At 38.8% G+C, this 20160-nt stretch overlaps 1 protein-coding gene across 1 annotated transcript in view; it reads right to left on the bottom strand.

Moving 5' to 3' along the window:
- dab1a (DAB adaptor protein 1a) overlaps positions 1–20160 on the bottom strand; it is a 400410-nt gene that overhangs the window by 42859 nt on the left and 337391 nt on the right. The window contains exons 14-15 of the mRNA XM_059647688.1: positions 15156–15230; positions 14105–14146 (exon numbers count right to left, since the gene is read on the bottom strand). Of these exons, the coding sequence (XP_059503671.1) occupies positions 14105–14146; positions 15156–15230 (117 nt within the window). The remainder of the gene's footprint in view (positions 1–14104; positions 14147–15155; positions 15231–20160) is intronic.

The following is a 20160-nucleotide window of genomic DNA, read 5'->3' on the forward strand; positions in this document are numbered from 1 at the left end:
TTCATCAATAATCTTAACGGTTTCACTCCAATCCCCTTTCTATAGACATGCACTAGCAGTCCTGACATTGGGTCTTTGATGAACTCATCATCCATAACATTGTTTTGTGAACTTCTCCACAGTTCTCCAGTGTCTGACAAAGATCTGTTCACCTCTAAACCTGTAACATATGACTTTCTTTTATCTTCTAACCCTCAATGTTTGACACATTCTGACACAATGTCTGACCCTTCCCTAGCATTATCAGAATGGCCTAACATCTCTTCCCCGATAACAAAGTGTGAAGTTGGATGAACACAGCAGGCCAAGCAACATCTCAGGAGCACAAAAGCTGATGTTTCGGGCCTGGACCCTTCATCAGAGAGGGGGATGAGGAGAGGGTTCTGGAATAAACATCTCTTCCCCAACTGCTCTCCACTCTAGCAGTCATCCACTCCGGCAAACCAGGCTGTTGTCAGGCAGAATACCTGCAATGAAATTTCAAAGAGTTTGAGTGGTTAATTTCTACATGACATGCAGGAAGCCTACACCTCCTCCGAAGTGCACCGCCTTAAATATTGTGATAAATTTCTCTGACCTCTAAACTTAAATAGGAATGGATACAAGGGTCTATTGGTTACCGTTCTAAAATAATAAGCCAAAAATCACACGTTCAGATTCCACTTCAACAAGTTGTGAAATTGGCGTCAATAAAATTGATTAGATTTGCAGAATTTAAAAAAAACACAACTGATCCTCTAATTCCTTTCAGGAAAGGGAACCTGGTAATCTGACTGGCATGTGACTACAGCCTACATTTTGTGTTCACTCAAAGAATCAATGACCAGGGATTAATGATTAGAGGACATAGATTTAAAGTAAGGGGCAGAAGGTTTAGGGTGGATGTGAGAAAAAGTTATATCACTCTGAGATTGGCAGCAATCTGGACTCACTGCCTGTAATGGGTGGAGATAGAAGCAAAAACCTTCATGACATTGAAGAAGGAATTAGATGTGTGTTTGTGCTACCAAATCAGACAAGGCTATGGGCCGAGTGCTGGAAAATGCACCTCCTAAACCTGTAAAACATCTCTATGATCAGAGATAATGGAAACTGCAGATGCTGGAGAATCTAAGATAACAAAGTGTGGAGCTGGATGAACACAGCAGGCCAAGCGGCATCTTAGGAGCACAAAAGCTGACGTTTTGGGCCTAGACCCTTCAGGGTGTTGGTATCACAGTGACGTTTTACAGGTTTAGGAAGTGTTTCCGAAGAAACTTTAGAAAGTTGCTTCTTGGCCTGTTGTGTTCATCCAGCTCCACATTTTGTCATCAAACATCTCTATGACATGAACAGCCACCTAGAGGACAGATGAGAACATCACATTCTGAAATTTTTGTTCCAGGTTTCGCACCACTCTGACCTGAATTAGGATTGTTCGATACTTGCTTTTAAACAGTGCAGACTCAATGGCCGAAGGCTCATTTTCTGTGCTGTGGGTCTCTATGAATTTAACTGTGCTATAAACAGTACCATAATAATAAGTAAATTAAAATGGGGCATGTCTATTTGTAACAGTCAAAATTTTGTTTCAATCATGGATGGAATGGAAATAAAATTGAAAAGACCAGCAGATGCTGCACATCACTAATTACCTTTGAGAGATTAATGAGCTGCCTTTGTGAACTGCTGCAGCCCATGTAGTGTAGGTACACTCACAGTGCTGTGAAGTAGGGAGCTTCAGGAATTCAACTAAGTGGCGATGGCAGCATGTGACATGTCTTCAGGTTAGAGCGGCATGAAACTTGGAACAAAAATTTCAGATTGTGATGTACTCATCTGTCCTCTGGGTGTCTGTTGGTGTCACAGTGAGGTTTTATAGGTTTAGGAAGTGCTTATGAAGAAACCCTTGAAAGTTGCTGCAGTGCCTGTTGTAGATGAGACACACTGGAGCCACAGTGCTCACGTTCATGTTTAAGATGGTGGATAGGATGATGATTCGTTGAGATTTACTTTGGTTAGTATCAGGTTTCTTGAGTGTTGTTAGTGTTGCACTCATCCAGGCAATTGTAGAATATTCTATCACATTCCTGATTTGTGCTTTGTAGAAGGTGCATCAGAAGGTGAATTACTACCTGTAGACCTTTCAGCTCCAGACCCATCCATAAAGCCACAGTATTTAGATAACTGAGCCAGTTAGCTTCAATTAGGACATTGGCTATAATGTATAAATTGTTGATTATTGATGAAGCTGTGGGGCAACTCTCCCAATTTTGGCACAAAGCTCCTGATGTTAGTATCAATGAATTTATAGGGTCACTGGGTTCCGTGTGTTTACTTGCGTGTCCGAATCTGTTGTCAAATTGATGCAAAATTGTCATCCAGTTTTATGTATTTTACAATTTTCCTACAGTTTTTGACATTCCTGGATAGCTTGGAAAATTATTTCATAAAATACTTAAAACTCAATTATATTGCTATGGGCCTGGAGTCAGATATAGACCAGAACATCAGATTTATTTGACTAAAGATAATCCAGTAGTTTCTCAGCCACTAATAATGAAACTACTTTCTAAATTTAACCTTATGCCGTCAGTTTAATTGCCCAGGCCTATGAATTTTTATTCCTGCAACATAGCAAGTGCCCTACCCAAAAAATTAATGCTTGAATATGGATGCAAAACATGTCTCAAAGATTAGTCAGGGAACATTCTGACATGTTGTGAGTTGACTCTTACCTTGTTTATCAGATGGGTCCATCTTAATGCCCTATCAGCAAAAGGAGGCTGATCTCCTCTCTGAACTTATAGGCTTGCTCTTCACATTCTACCCACTGCATTTTGTGGTGAATCCTGATAACCTTATCATAGTGGAGAAAGAGATGTTGGAGGGATTAGGCATTATGTGTGGTGTGGAAGTCAGCAGGTACAAATATTTGATGCTTTCAGCAGACAGTGACAATCAGTTTGTTTCGTGGTAATGATAATGGTCTAATAACTGATCACCTGTCAGTGATTGAAAACAGTAAAACACATTACAAGTTATGAATGAGGCATTATAGCAAATCAGTTGGCTTCTGTGTGTGCAGCTTGTAAAGACACGGCAGATTGATTGGTGACCAGTCAGAGGCACAATAGTTTGTAATCACAGCACATGCAGTAAAAGGCAATCTCTCTTAAAGGCAAAGTACACATATAAATTACCTCTTCTTTTCAAAATAAAGTTTAACAATTTATAATAAAAAATGAAACAATGAGCCTCTATATTACATATTGATGCATCTGGGTCTTATGAGGCTGTATTTGTTGGAGGTGTCATTGATTGCCACAGTCACTTATGATATGGTCTGCCATTCTTGTGTATATTCTCAAGGTTTTCTCGCTACATCAGTTGCTTATCCTGATGCACTACAATCAAGTTTTTCTCCAGATTAGCCCCAGGCTGATCTAATTTTTGTAGCTGTTTTGATTGGGTCGAATATTCGTGGCAATTATTGTTTTTTTTCTCCTTAAGAGTTTCCAGCTCAATTTGAACCTTTTGGATTTGCACACCGAGTTCTATCAAAGCTTTATTCTTCTGACGTCCAGAATATTTTGTCCTTCATAGCCTACTCTAACACCAGTCCGGCCTCTTCTCCTTTTGTTTTCTTTGAAGCCTGGCACTATTCTTTATGCTGCTTGGGTGCTTGTTTAATTTTATTTGTGTTCTGCTGGAATTCTTTCACTATGTTATCTTTGCTGGCTTTATTTCTTAAAGGACAGTCATGAGTGATTTGCAGTCCTTGCTGTGTTTACTGTGCACCTCCATCATCTTCACCGGCATTTCTACTAGCTCTGACTAATGTTTCAGTAGATGCCTTTGCTGAGCCTAATCTGAATTACATGCAAATTGTTCCAAACCTTGCTGTAAACAGGCAATATTGTCATCAGATGGTTGATTCAGAGCTTAAAGGTTATTCTACTTCCTTCTTTTTCTCTTTCAGCTCTTCACTCATTTTGTTTGTGAGTTGAGTAGACATACCTTTGAAGGACTTTGTTATCTCAGAAATGGTATTCTTATTTTTGGATTTATCCTGAGAAAGTTTTCAGTCTTTTGATCTTGAACTTTAATTTTTCTCTTCATGGCATACAGCTGAGATTTTAGCTCCAGTAATTCAGAAAAAAATGCAGTGTTCCAATCTTCTTTCATATTCAGTTCTTTAAGTGTTTCTTGAATAGTCCACAATTATGTCTCTAAAGTTGACTGAATCTATGGATTAATGCAAGATCACAACATGCTGGTATTCCTACCAATGCTGATATATTGTAGAACTTCTGTGACAGTCAGTTTGTTTGATATCCTTGCATTCCAGCCCCATTAATTCTGCACCTGGAACCAAGGAAATGTTATGTACTGGAAGTTCCATGTTTGTAGGTTTAATCAAGGCTTCCCAGGTCTGTGGGGTAAGTTCTTTTGAATTTGCAATTGTAGCATATTACAATTACTCCTGTTTCAATTTTAGCCAGTGCCTAATAGTCACCCATTTTCTGATGATAGATAATTTGAACTTACCCAAACACTTTGAACTGTATCATGACACTGATGTTTTCACTGACAATTCACAGTGGTGGAACATGTGTCCACCATGCTTTGTCTCATCATTGTATTGTCAGGGGTGAGGTGAGAATGTGGTTAGATTGACTGCCCTTGACATCAAGGCCACATTTTCATTTCTGTGACATCAAGAATCCAGTGAAAACTAGAGTCAATAGGAATCAGAAGTAAAAATTTCTGCTGGTTGAAGTTCTACATGACATATAGGAAAATGGTTGTAGTTGTTGGAGGTCAGTCACCTGAGCTCCAGGACCTCTCTGCAGGAGTTCCTCAGGATAGTGTCTTTGGTCCAATCATCTTCAGTTGCCTTATCAATGACTTTCACTCCATTAAAAGGTCAGAAAAAGCAATGTCTACTGCTGATTGCAAAATGTTCCAAACTGTTGAGGATTCCTTACATAACGAAACAGCTTATGCCAAGTGCAACAAGGTCTGGACAATATCCAGGCATGGACTGAGAAGTGGCAAATAAAATTGACATCACAAAAATGCCAAACAATGACCATCTCCGATAAGAGAAAACCTAACTATCACCCCTTGACATTCAAAAGCATTGTCATCAATGAATCACCCACTGTCAACATTCTGGGGTAAATCACTGACCAGAAAATGGACTGAAGGAAGCCATATGACTCCAGGGACTACATGAGCTGGTCAGAGGCTGGAAATCCTGCAGACAGTAACTCACCTCCTGATTCACTAAAAATCTGTTTACTGCCTAAAAAGGCTCAAGGCAGGAGTGTGATGGAATGCTCCCCACTTCCCTGGATGAATGCAATACAACAGCATTATAGAAGCTTGACTGAATTTAGGACAAAACAACCCCACCTGATTGGCACCACATTCACAAACGTCCGCTCCCGCCACAGGTGACCCTCAGTAGCAGCAGTGTGCATCATCCATAATGTGTACTGCAGAAATTCACCAATAGCCCTTAGACAACACCTTCCAAACTCATGACCACTTCCATCTAGAAAGACGAGGACAGCAGGTAGACAGGAATGCCATCTCCATGTTCTCTCCAATCCACGTATGATCCGGTTTTGGAAATATATTACTTTTCCTGCAGTGTTTTTGGGTCAAAATAATGGAATCGCCTCCCTATTGGCATTTGGGTCAACCTGGAGCACATGGACTGCTGCAGGTTCAAGAGGCAGCTCATCACCACCTTCTCAAGGGCAACAATGGATGGGTAATAAATCTTGCCTGGCCAGTGGCACTCACATCCCATGAATGTATAAAAAATTTCTTGTTTGTTGATCACTCCATATATTTGCCTCTTGTGGGAATTCAGGTGGGTTTTATTGTAACTTTAATATAATCCTTCCTGCTGTGTGCTTGTGTTAACACACAGTTCTTTGTAGCTGAGATAATGGGAACCGCAGATGCTGGAGAATCCGAGATAACAAAATGTGGAGCTGGATGAGCACAGCAGCTGCTTCAGACTTTATCCAAAGTACTAACTCTGCCCGTAGTCTAAACACATCATAGGTTATAGAATAGACTTTACAACAAACCAATTGACTTTAATGTGTAAAAACTGAAAGAACTGTGGACACTATAAATCAGAAACAAAAAAAACCAGAAATTGCTGGAAAAGATCAGTAGGTCTGGAAGCATCTTGGGAGAGAAATCGGAGTTAATGTTTCAAGTCAAGTGACCCTTCCTCAGAATTGATAGTAGCTAGGAAAATGCTAGTTTATATGCAGAAGATAGGATGATGGGAGGGGGTAAGGAGTAAACGATGGGTGAAGATACAGACCAAAGACGGAGATGAACAGATGGACAGACACAGAAGTGGATAACAATCTGGCTAGGAGAATGAATAGCTATTAGTGGGGACTGTTAGTGGTTAACAACAGATTGTGTGCAATAGTAAACCCCCTGGTGTGTGGGGGTTGTGGTAGGGACATGGGAGAGCCCTCAAGTCCTAAAATTGTTGAACTTGACGTTGAGTCCAGAAGGCTGTCGAGTTCACAAGCAGAAAATGAGATGCTGTTCCTCCAGCTTGCCCAGAGATTCGCTGCAGCATTGCAGCATGCCTGAGGCAGAGACTGGCTCCTCAGAATAGATCTGAGGAAGGGTCACTGGGCCCGAAATTTAACTCTGATTTCTCTCCACAGATGCTGTCAGACCTGCTGAGCTTTAGCACTAACTTTAAAGTGGTTGGTGATTCCTTTAAGAAATACTGCTGGAAGTTCTTGCTGCAGCTGAAAGTGTGTTTGTTGTACAAGGCTAAGAATGGTTATTGACTTGAGCATTGAGATTTATAATGGCATTGTTAAAGTTAAATCAGTGCGAAGCACTGACTGATCTCATTATCTGCTCCCTCCCTGTACTTCCAATACATCATCACAGCACCTGCTTCAATGATCTATCAAAAATGCGTCCAGCATGGCTGACACCACTATATGTGCATGTGGTATGGATCCTACTTTAGACCTAGAACAACTGTAACATTGAATATCTGCTCAGAATTGGATTTGAGTCTGAAATATTGCACAGCTAAAATCAGAATTTGTTCGTCTATTTGAACAAGTGTTTGTAGTACATGTTCTTGACTTAGTTCAAACAGAAATGCTATGTACACCCTACTGGCATTAAGGGAACAAAGTACTGACCTAGAAGTTGAAAGCTTAGACTGCTGTGTAGTTAATAATTTAAAATTAAAACCCAAACTTGGCAGCATCTACCTATTCTGTTTCCCATTTCATGTTGCTTGCTGAGAATCTCATTTGTCAAATAGCCTTTAGTTGTTCATGTGGGTCCTTCAGGTTTAGAAAATGGTGACCATAATGTGGAGCTTCAGGAACATTAAGTTCCAGGAACTAAACATTCAGTTCAAATCCACATTAATTATAATAGTACCTTAACACTACTATCTTGCCTACAGCTATTGGGATATACATGTTTAGAATGTTTAGCTACTTTCATATTCATTCAGGAAGTTCTTCACCAGTCAATAGTTCTTTATATTCCTATAGTAATAGCTCAATACTTTAGGCTGAATCTTACATTTTTTGCCCAAGTACCTGTGGATTTGGTTTTTAGGAGGATTTTCATTGCAAGACCTAGCATGATTCTTTGCCGTATCTTACCAAACTCGCCTCATCAGCTACCTATCCTGTGCCTCATCCTGTGTCTGATTCTAGCCATATTGTACCAAGCCCTGTTCTCAGAACAATTCACCACTGTCAGGATATCTTGAAATTTACCAGCATGCTTGGAGCTGGAGTCAACTTTAAAAAACCACATGAACCTGGACAAGCATTGTCAGCTCAGAACTGACCTGCACAGAAACTGACATTTTCTCTGTCTTCAAGGGAAATTTGGTGCCTTGGTTTGCAGGCAAGAACGTGGAGGTCCTTGGACAGGATAATGCACTGTTTGTGCAGTCCCCTTAAAAAAGGACTAGCAATGGAGGCCTGGTTTGAGGTTGTCACTTGTCTAGGTGTAGTTTCAGCCATCTGGAGGAATGCACAGCAAGTGTAGGGAGAAAGTCAATGCCCTCCCCAACCCACCACTACAAGTGCTATCATTTTTTCTCTGATAGCTCACATTCACTCCATCTCTCACCAATGCTAATTCTCTACCACTCTTGCTATTGCCTGCAGCACCTTCACTCACTTGCTGCCAACTCTCTAACTCCTTTCATCACAAACAATGCAGCATAATCAACAACTCTCTACTTACTCACTCACTTGAGACAACTCCATTTCTGCACCAACATTAAAACTGTTCCACCCACTTTCATCTTCTATTATTGTCACTTCTCTTATTCCAAGAAGAAAATTGCCCAAAACAGAGTCAAGATAGATGATGGGCTGCCTGATGTTTAGCTCCTTATCCCTCACATGAAGAAGGTTTGGATTCTGACCACCCAGAGTGTCTGACTGATCGTGTCCAAGCTCTTAGACTGGTACTGAAGACTGACGCTAATTGTCTGTGCTGGCACCCCACGTGGAGGCTGTCTCTCTTGACTTGACTACTGAGTGCTAACAACCACAACAAGCTTTGTGGCTTTGAGTCTGCTATTGGCAAGGCAGAACAGTATTACTGTGGGGTTGGTATCTCTGGTTGAGGGGCAAAGCTCAAAAAGGCAAGGCAAGGCAAGACAAGGCAAGGCAGTGAAATTGTGAACATCCAGGCAGACTCGGAATAAGTGTTATGAGAGCAAGTGAGCATGCCAGACATGCAACCTGATCCAGGCCATGAGCTGAATGCCTGTGCATCAGCTTACAGTGGACTGCAGCATTGCAATGTCAATTGTTGCTTTGGTCTAAAGTACAATTTTGAAGCAAAGAAGCACTCTATGGCTCATACTTTACGAGGAATGGAAATGTGCCATATGAAGATTCCTAGAAATTGGCACATGCTGGATGCCAATATCTGTGGATGTGGGTTGAGTGTGGTTGGTGCCCAGATAGCATGTCCTGAGATATTGGTACCAGACGTGCAGTATGGAGGTCCTCATAACAGGATGACCTTGAAATCAAAGACATTTGCAGTAAGTGGCCTTCAATGTTGTTCATAATTAAAATATGGTGCATGGTTTGCTTAGCCCTCAGAACTATTTTCCATTTTTCTCGTTAACACATGACAAAACCTAAGTACTTTGAAACTCTAGGATCCTTTATTCTATCGCACTTCAAAATAATTTCAAATTTGTTGGAAATTTTTTGGTGTTTCATTCTTAATGCAGTGTAATCAACAACTCTGATTTATCCAAAACTAATTGTTCATTCTGTGAAAGTCCCAAATACCAAATGTCAGAGAATGATAATTGGTATGTCAGTTGGAAACAATTAACACAACTGATCATAAATTTATGGAATAAATTACCAGGAAAGATCATTGAACGTCGTAATACAGTAGGGTCAAGATAAGTTCAGGAGGACAAAGGTATTTGGTGAGTAAGTAGATGGATGGAGTTGTGGACAATTACAAACAGATGGGATTTTACGTTCTACATCATGTGAATGCTCTTAAGGCTACATGAACAGAAGGTAGCAAAGTGCTTAAAAGCATTGCAAAGATAAATGACCTTGGTAAGATTACATAATATGCCACCATGTGATCTCATGCATTGCACTTCAGACATTTCCAATATTAGCAGAATATTTCTGGTGAAACAAATTGAATGTCCTAAAGTAAATAGAAATTAATTTCTAAGTATTCTGAGCAAGACTCCGTGCTATTGAGGACAAGTGGATGAGTCAAGGTTCTTGTTCATAACTGACATCCAATGACTGCTGGTAGAATGTACGTGAATGTGGATTTAACTAAGCTTCAGTTTTTATAATACAATCATGAGATGTGGGCATCACTGGATGGCCCAGCATTTATGGCCTATTCTTGATTGCCTTTGAGAAGGCACTAGAGAGCATTCTTCTTGAACTGCTGCAGTCCTTTTGGTGCAGGTAGACCCAAAATGCCATTTGTGAGTGAGTTCCTGTTTTGACTCATTGGCATTGAAGGAACTTGGATATATTTCCAAGTTAAGATGATGAGTGGCTTGGAGGGAATCTTGCAGGTGGTGTCTGTCCATCTAGATGGTAGTGATCATGGGTTGTAAGGTGCTATGCAGCCTCAGCAAATTTATGAAATCAATCTTGTAGCTGATCTGCACTGCTGCTAATGAGTTTGGTGGTGAAGTGAGTGAACATGTGCAGGTGTGGTGACAATCAAAGTGAGCTGTTTTGAGCTGAATGTTGCCAAGCTTCTTGTGTTGTCTGAGTTGCACTCATCTAGGGAGGAGGGGAGTATTCCATCACACTCCTGACTTCTTGCTTGTAAATGGTTTACAAAGAAAATCTTTGGGAATAAGTCAATGAGTTACTCATTGCAGGATTACTAATGTCTGACCTTTTCTTTTGTAGCCACAGTATTTACATGGTTAATCTAGTTCAGTTTCTGTTCAACCAGGATGTTGATAATGGGCCAATCAGGGTAGGTGACACCATTGAATGTCAAGGAGCTAGTTAGATTCCCCCTTGTTAGAGAGGGACATTGTCAGTAATTGTATGGCACAAATTTATTTGTCAGCTGAAACTTGGATGTTGTCAAAGGACTTGCTGCCTTTGGACACAGACATCTGAGGAGTTGTGAATACTGCTCAACATTGTGCAATCATCAGCAATAATCTCCACTTTTGACACAAACCTTACAAACTCCTGTAATGATTTCCTGGAATTAAGGTGATTGTCCTCCAACAACCAGAACTATCTTCTCTTCTGCTGGGCATGAATCCAACCAGCAGAGAGTTTTGCCCTGAATTGCAATAATTTTACTAGGGCAACTTGATGCAACTCTCAGTCAAATGTGGTCTTGATGGTAAGGTAATATCTCTCACCTCATCTCTGTTCATCTCTTTTGTCCAAGTTTGGTACAAGTCTATAGTGAGTTCAGGAGCTGAGTAGCAGAACACAAATAGAGCATCAATGAACAGGGTATTGCTAAGCAGGTGCTATTTGACCACACTTTTGATAATCCTTTCCATCACTTTAAGGATGTTCATGAGTAGACTAATGAGCTGTTAATTGTCTGTATTGGATTTAGCCTACTTTTTGTGCACATGGCATACGTTCTGGAGCACAAATATTTACGGCTGTTTCTGGAATGTTGTGGAGGCCATAGCCACTGCAGAATTTGGTGCCTTCAGCTGTTTCTTGTTATCATGTGGAGTAAGTTAAATTGGTTAAAGACTGAAATCTGTGATTCTGGGGATTTCAGAGAAGGCTAAGATCATCCACATTACACTTCTAGCTGAAGATTGTTGGAAATTGTTGTCAGCTTTACCTGGCAAGGGACAAGCAATTACATGGGCAATACATCAGAGAATGGTCAGCATCAATGGAATTGTATCACAAAATGAGTTAATACTGTGATACCATAATAGCTGATCATAACACAAATTTACTTATGAACAGATTGAGTTTTTATTTACAACACTTTTTTTTAAAAAAGGACATATAGCTGGAAGATGACTGTGGATATAAATTCAGTGGCTGCCTGTCAAAAGCTTGACAGGAACCATGGAATGACAAACTTGAAACACTGTCAAGGAAAATTCAAACAACAGCCCTTCACAAGGAGAGATGCAAACAAAACAAACTGGTATGATCTCTTGTGGCCACAGAAAATGAAGAACTGACCATCCCTTTCAACACGTAGCTATCTACCATGGATTATTTCTCAAACCGCAGACATGTTTGTGCTTTATCCTTCTCGGAATATACAACGAAAAAGTGTTAAAATCCACCTTCACCCCCTGGTCTCTGTGTATTGGTCTATTAGTGCTGATATGGTCTACTGCGCTATAAATGTCATAGCTTGAGGTACCGATTTAACACCTCTGTCTGCTAGTAAGCAAGGACTCCTTCATTTGAATGTATGAAGCCAGACCAGACAGAACAGTCACTATCACGAAAGGAAACAGGAACAAACATTTCAGCTAATGTGCCAAGTCAAGGATCTTGAAATCAACTCTTTCTTACCAATGCAGTGTGATCAGTAACATTTAACTTGATAGCGGCAGCCGTCTTAGAGTCATACAACACAGAAACAGACCCTTCGGTCCAACTCATCTACTTGACCAGGTTTCACAAACTAAACTGGTCCCATTTGCCAGCATTGGGCCCATATCCCTCCAAACTGTTCCTATTCATGTACCTGTCCAAACGTCTTTTAAATGTTGTAATTGTACCCACCTCTGCCAGCTCATTGGCATATTCCAGATATGAACCAGTCTCTGCCTGAAAAGGGCGTCCTCCAAGTCCCTTTTAAATCTTCACCTTTCACCTTATAACTATGCCCTCCAGTTTTGAACTCCCCTATCTGGGGAAAAGATCATGGTTATTCACCCTATCCATGCTCCTCATGATTTTATAAACATCTCTATGGTCACCCCTCAACCTCCTACATTGCAGGGAAAAAAGTCCCAGCCTATCCAGTTTCTCCTTTTAACTTAAATCCTCCAGTATCAGTAACATCCTCAATAATGTTTTTTGCACCCTTTTCAATTTGCTTATATTGTTCCTATAGCAGGGTGATCAGAACTGTATGTAGTACTCATCATCTACTTTTCATGGAGCCCAGATATTGACTTCTTTAGCCTTCTTATGCTATCTTTTTACTCAAGTCACATTTTTAATTTGTGTGTGCACATCGTATTTTAGCATTTTTGTTATGTTTTGAAGCTAATAAACTCACCCTTTCTTTAACTTAATCAAACCTAGTGAATTTCGCTCCTTTTGAAAATGTAAGCAAAATTGAATTGGGAAAAGGTTTCCACACTAATGGGGTTGTAACAAACAGAGGACTAAATTAAAAAGTGTTGCCAATTCATTCCTCCTCACCTGGCAGTTTAACGGTTTCAGGGTATCCAATCTGAAATCATAAATAAGTGAGTACCTTCATGTGGGACAAGTTGTAACATGCAGGAAAGAAAAGGAGAAAGCATTATATAAAATAGATTGAAGATGGAAAACTTGAACAGTAGCACATTGCATATGTTGAACAAAATAAATTGCATAATAATGTGTTTTCTATATGTATATTTGAAACAGTATTACATGGTAAATTACAGAAATTATTGTGAATTTTTAAAAAAAAATCCATTCTATAATGTATTGTTTCATAAGGTTAAAAAGAATGTGTAACATTATCTAAAGTGTGAGCTGAGGTAAGTTAAAATATGCAGAAACATAGTCAGTCATTTCCCTTTAATTTCAATCTCGTTCAAAAATTTAGATTCTGTGAATGCAGAGAAAACAAACTAAATTAAAAGGTTGTTTTGACCACCGATATTTACAAAAAGGAAAAAGATGACAAATCCTCAATCAAACTTCTTAAAGCCACTTTACCTAAAACACATTCAAAGTGTTCAGTTGAACAGCAAGAACCTCAGTATTTTTTATAAAATAAAATTTGTGTTTTGATTTTTCTTTTCACATTGTACAAAAAGTGATAAGAGTTTTGTCTGAGTTGAAAATGTCAGAATTCGTACATAGTAGCAAATTCATGCTATTAATGTCCTGTTATAAATTATGTTTGATTTTGTTGCTTCCTGAAAAAGGTATTTTTTTCTCTGATCTGAGGGGGAATGTTAGATGTACTTTCCATAAAAGAACATAGAAGAGAGGTTGACATCTGCATAGTGATTCAGCAGCGAGCTCCTGGACCTTAGATGACAAATAGTATAATTTCTAGAAGATTCAAATACTCTGCTTCTTTTGTAAGAAATTATTTCTAGCAGAATGTGACTGCCTTATTGGTTAGTTCCACATCCGCAACAAACTGATCAATCGATCCTCCAGATACAGAGTGCAGTTCTTTTCACCTTGGTGCAATCAGTGGTTAATTCCTTAAAACAACATCTGTCACAGTAATCCTTCGTCATTTTGCTTCTCTGATAAAACAGAATGGCTTTGAGGGAGGTGCAGGTCAGGCCGATTGATCTTGTTTTGCACGCTGATCCAATGGAGAATGGTTCAAGGTTTTCCTGCAACACACTCATGGCTCCAGCTGGTTATTTCTTGATCTTCTTTATCTGGGCATAGAGAGGCTCTTCTGCCTGTAGGCAGAGAGATACAGAATTAAACTGAATACAATCTTGCAATGCATTTCACATGTATTGTGCCTTGTCTCACTCATATACAGTGGGATTATTACCAAACACTCACAAATGCCTAGATGGTTAAAATGGTTAATATTCAAACAATGGTTAATATTCAACTTCATAATCCGGATGGTAACCTGGTAAGGAAGCTCACAATCTTAATAGAGCCATTTGTTTTCAGTTAATTCACATACATTTAATGAAAAATATGTGTTTGTTATGAAATATGGCCAATTAGTTTATTGGTCAGGTAGTGAAGTGGAAAATTGTCTTTTATTTTGTTTATAAAAATGTTAGAATTAAACATTGAATGCATTTATGTATATATGTGTTCAATTTTTGCAGTCAGAATTTAAATCAGCTTTCCCCCATTAACCATCTCACTACCTATATTCCTGAGATTCAGTCTCAATGCCTCTTTTTGTACTGATGGGTGGTATCTCTGCTTCAGTTTTCTATTTTTCTCACTCACTCCCCAAGATCACGCTGAATTTAACTGAAGTTGTAGAGTATCGGATTTAATTTTTGAATTTGACGTAATTTGCGGTATGAAAATACCCATTTCTAGTGTTGTTTCCTTTTTTTAAAAGAAATGTGTTGACCAATGACACAATCCATTGCAGCAATCATGAGCTGCAAGGCTGGGATTCTTATACTTGGCAAAGGTTTATTAAATTGCACATTACAATCTCAGACTTACAGCACGTAACATCTCAGAGTACATTATGAAACTGATTATAACACAAAAAGGTTTTTCATGTTTCATTGGCACAGTTGCATGCAGTTATGAAATTGGATGAAAAAGAAGCCATGTTTAAACAAAAAGAACACACAAAAATGATGATTATGTAACTAAAACAAACCACAATCCATGGGTCGCAGTGATCAGCAGCAGTGGGATGCGTGCACACCTAGGAAAAAGAAAAGTGATACCTACCCCAAAATCTGCTATCTAGCTACCGACCTGTGGGGTTAAAGAATCATCATCAAGACATTCACCAACTACATCGTTGTTTGCAGGTGTCTCAGAACTAACAAGCTGTGGAAGAAAAGAACAGAATAATCAATTTATTAAATGAAAAATATCTAATTTAGATTTCAAGATAATATTTGATACTTTTAGACAGTAGATATTGGTATTACAAGCAACAGATGATGCACTATTATTTGCTTGCAAAATGTCAGAACACAAAATTCTTGTTCCTGCTCTAATATCACTTTTTTGCCTATGATTCCAAAGTCAGAAGGATATCCTGTCCTCAGACACCTGAAATACTCTGAGTGACTCACCCTTTTCAGTCTCCTGTTCTTTAATTGATAATTCTTTCAAATACCCGGAACAGATTATTTGGTCATGGATTTCCATGTAGTTTGTTCTGCACAAATAGTCTGCCGCGACTGCCAATGTTACATAAATAACTACACTTCCATAGCACTTCATTCGTTGAAAATCAATTTGGGATGACCCGAAGGTATAATTTCAAATTCTTTTATCTACATTAAACCTCACTGTTATTCCTTCAAATAATTTTGTAACGCTGGTCAAGCAGAATTTATTCTTAAAGAAAAAAAATCTGTGTTGTGACATCATGATTATATCAAGCCTCTCCAAATACTTGGCTGCATCTTACTTTTACTTTGGCTAAGCCCGAGTGCCTCGAGCTTTTTGGAAGCCTTCTCGCCATGAGGCTTAGCACATTTCCTTATCCTCACCTCACCTCATTAATTACCTATAATATCCTTTGGTATCTCTCACAATGAATTTCCACTTGTTTTACCATGCACCGTTCCTGGAACAACTAGTCATATGAAAAAATACTGAAATTAACTGGCATTTCTTCAATGCAACATCTTTTAAAGCCTGTTATGCACCCGGGGAAAAAAAATACTTGTTGCCAATGCTGGATTTATGTTTCTCACAGGACCAGCAGTGGATGCCAAAACATCACACCATGCCAGGCTAGAATCAAAGAGTAATACAGCATGGAAACAGGCCTTTTGGCCCAAATTGGTCCATGCTGACCATGGTGCCCACTCAGCTATTTCCAATTGCCCACATTTGGTTCATATCCCTGTAAACCTTTTCCATCCATGTATCTATCCAAATATTTTTGAAACATTGCTACTGTACCTGCCTCAACCACTTTCTCTGGCTGCCCATTCCATATACGCACCACTCTCTGTGAGGTCGCAATCCTCTCCTTGTCTGAGGTTGCTCCTCAGATCCTTCGTAAATCTTCCCCCTCTCTCCTTAAACCTATGCCCTCTAGTTTTCAATTCCCCATCCCTGGGAAAAAGACGATACACATTCATCCTATCTATGCCCCTCATGATTTTATACACCTCAATAAGGTCACCCCTCATTCTCCTACATTCCTAGGAATAAAGTCATATTCTGGCCAACCTCTCCCTATAAGTCAGGCCTACAGTCCTAGCAACATTCTTGTACATCTTCTTTGCACACTTTCCAGTTTAACTATGACTTTCCAACAAGAGGGTGGCCAAAACTGTACACAATACTCCAAGTGTGGCTTATACAACTGAATCATAAAGTCCCAACTCCTACACTCAATGCCTTGACCAATGAGGCATTGAATATAGCAGTCTGAGGTAGTCGCACAGGTCAATGCAGGCTCCATCTGGTGAAATGGTCAGCACTGTTGGAAGAAAGTCAATACAATCCCCACTCTGCAAGCCTAAGAATCACCATCTTCTCTCAGATATTATTTCCCCTTGAACTCACAATGCAATTTTATTTTCAGCAGATAAATCAAATCAGAGATTCTCCAATTTCTTTCTTCAAGATCTTTGAATGTAAGTCATCATGTTCGATTGATTTTCCTATTCTAACTTTGAGGAGCTTGCTCAGTGATATTTCTATTTGAAGAATAATTCTCATTAACAATGCTTGAGTCAAATCTATGGCTCGACAGGCTGAACAGTGGTCCCCTCAGTGAAAAGTGAGACCAAGCACAAATTTCATTTCTCTGCTGTTCATTACAATGTATGTCCTTCAACTATTTATGATTTTGCCACATTTACTATCCTCTTGCTACTAAAATGTTTATAAAAATGTATTTTATATTTTTGGCATTTTTTTATTCCTTTTAAATTTTCTAATCTCCCTACTAATGGCTTGTTTGGGGATCATGAGCATACTAATGAGAAACCACTAATACTTTGGCATTGAATTTTGTATAGAAAGAACAATTGATTTTTGGTGTTACACAAAGCTATACTTAGCGTAAATATAAGAACATAGGAAACTGTAGCAGAAATAGACTGTGACCCTTTGAACCTGTTTCACCATTTAACGTGATCAAGACCAATTTTCTCCTTCAACTCAACTTTGTTACCTGCTCTCCATATCCCTTCAGGTTCTAACAGTCTAAAAAATCTACTAATGTCAACCTTAAACAAAAGCCAAGTTGCAGCATCCAAAATGGGAGAATTCTAACGATTCAGAACTCTTTACATGAAGAAATTTCTCCTCAATGCCCCACTCCTAAATGATGAACCCTTTATCTCAGGCTGTTCCTGCATGTTCTAGACTCCCCAGCCAAGGGAAACAAAACCTCAGTTTCTATACTATAAATTTCATTGAGATCACCTCTCAGTCTTATATACTCCAGAATATGACAAAATTTATTTAGCCTTTTATCACACGAAAGCCCTGTCATTCCAGGAAACAATTTGGAGAATCTTAAGTTAAGCATCTCTCATGTAAATGTATCCTTCCTTAAACATGGAGACAAAAATTGCATAGGACTTCAGGTGTGGTCTCTCCTTAACCCTGTACGACTGTTGCAAGATTTCCTTATGCCCTTGCAATAAAGGTAACAAACCTTCGATCTCCCTAACTGTTTTCTGTACCTGCGTGTCTGCTTCCTGCGTTCTTTGTTTATATCTAAGTCGCATGAAACATTAATATTTAAAAGTTGCACGTGCTTTAAAATTAATCTGCTCTTTTATTAATATAACCAAGGCAATCACCTTCACCCTTCCTCGCATAATACACTCTTTTTGCTTTTTTGTAGTTCAGTTGGTTATTATGTCTAGGTCTCTGGACCTTTTTGGCGTCTTCATCACAGCTTACATCCCCACCCACCTTTGTAACACCAAGAAATTTTATCAATGTCATTAGTATAAATTGTAAACAGTTGAAGTCCTAGCAACTGCTGCTTAGAAAACATTTTTAAGTACTATTTGTCAACTTGATGATGCCCCATTTAGCCAAACTCTATGTTCCCCACTATTAATCATTCATAATTATTCATACATAATAACGTATATTTCAAACTCCAGAAGTTCTTACATTTTCATGTTTTGTGTGACAATTTATCAAGTGCTTTTTTTGTAAATCCAAGTTTTCTATACCAGCTGACTCTCCTTTAGCTACATTACTAATAACATACTTAAAAAATACTAATAAAATTGTCAAGTACACTTTTGTTTACATAAAACCATGTTGACTGAGTTCAATCATACTATAATTTTCTAAGTGCATTATTAAAGCATCTTTAATAATAAATTGTGACATTTTCCTGATGACTACCATCAGACTAACTTGCCTGTAGATCTCAATTTCTCCCTCTCTCTTTTCTTTCGTAGAAGTGGTACATTTGCTAAGTTTCAATCTGCTGTAAGCATTCCTCCACTATCTCTGCAGCTACTGCTTTTATAATCCTGGAATTCAGATCATCAAGTTCTAGGGATTCATTAGCTTTTGTGTTTCTTGAGCGTTATTTCAAGATTCCAACAAACAAGAAAAATTTTAATGGACCGACCCACTATCCTTGGTTAACTAAAAATAGTACCAAACAGACATATAAGTCTGTAAAGATAGGTTGCAGGTAAGAAGAGTGAACAGTATATATAAAAAGACAAAGAATTATGAAAAGAAGGGAAAAAAAGTTACATTAGGAGAGAAAGTTAGCCAAAAGTATAAAAACTGGGAAACATTTTTTTAGATATTTAGAAAAGAGGTTAACAAAATAAATGTCCTCCTCTTACAGAAAATTCAATAACTGAAGAAAAATTATAATTAGCAGGGAAGTAGTCCTGAGTAAATTATTGAAACTGTGAGTTGACAAATCCCAGGTACTTATAGATTTCATTCCAGGGTCTTAAAGAAGTAGCCAGTGAGGTAATTAATGCACTGGTTTTAATCTTCCAAAACTCATTCAATTCGGAGAAGGTACTTGTAGATTGAAAAATTGCTAATGTAAATCTTTTATTCAAAATGCAGCAAGGTTGAAAACAGGAAACTACAGGCCAGTTAGCTTAATATCTATCACAGGAAAAATGTTAGAAGCTATTATTAATGAAGACACTTGGCAGTTTCGCTTATCAAAGGGAAATCATGTTTAACTAATTTATTGGAGTTCTTTGAAGTAGTAACTTGTGTTATGGGTAAAGGGAACCAATGCATGTATGGTACTTAGATTTACAGAAGGCATTTGATAAGATGCTATGTCAAAGGTGATTGTGAAAAATAAAAGCTCACGGCATAAGAGGTAAGCATTAGCACGAATAGAAGGTTGTCTGGCTAACAGGAAGCAAAGGGTAAGAATAAGTGGGTCTGTTACAAGCTCGCAGGATGTAATGAATGGTATGTAAACTGATGTTGGTGAGGGGGCTTCAACTCTTTATAATTTATGTAAATGATTTGAATGAAGGGGCTAAAGGTATGTTCCCCATAGCTAACCCACCTAGCTTGCACATTCCTGGACACTACAGACAATTTAGCATAACCAATCCACCTAACCTGCACATCTTTAGACGGTAGGAAGAAGCCGGAACACCCGGCAGATACCCATACAGACACGGGGAGAATGTACAAACTCCACACAAACAGTTGCCCAGAGGTGGAATCAAACCTGGGTTCCTGGTACTATGGAGCAGCAGTGTTAACCACTGAGTGGCCATGCAGCTAATAAATGTAGGTTTAGTGATTGGGCAGAGATCTG

Source organism: Stegostoma tigrinum, chromosome 8 (assembly GCF_030684315.1).
Source record: "Stegostoma tigrinum isolate sSteTig4 chromosome 8, sSteTig4.hap1, whole genome shotgun sequence".
NCBI classification, from domain to species: Eukaryota; Metazoa; Chordata; class Chondrichthyes; order Orectolobiformes; family Stegostomatidae; genus Stegostoma; species Stegostoma tigrinum.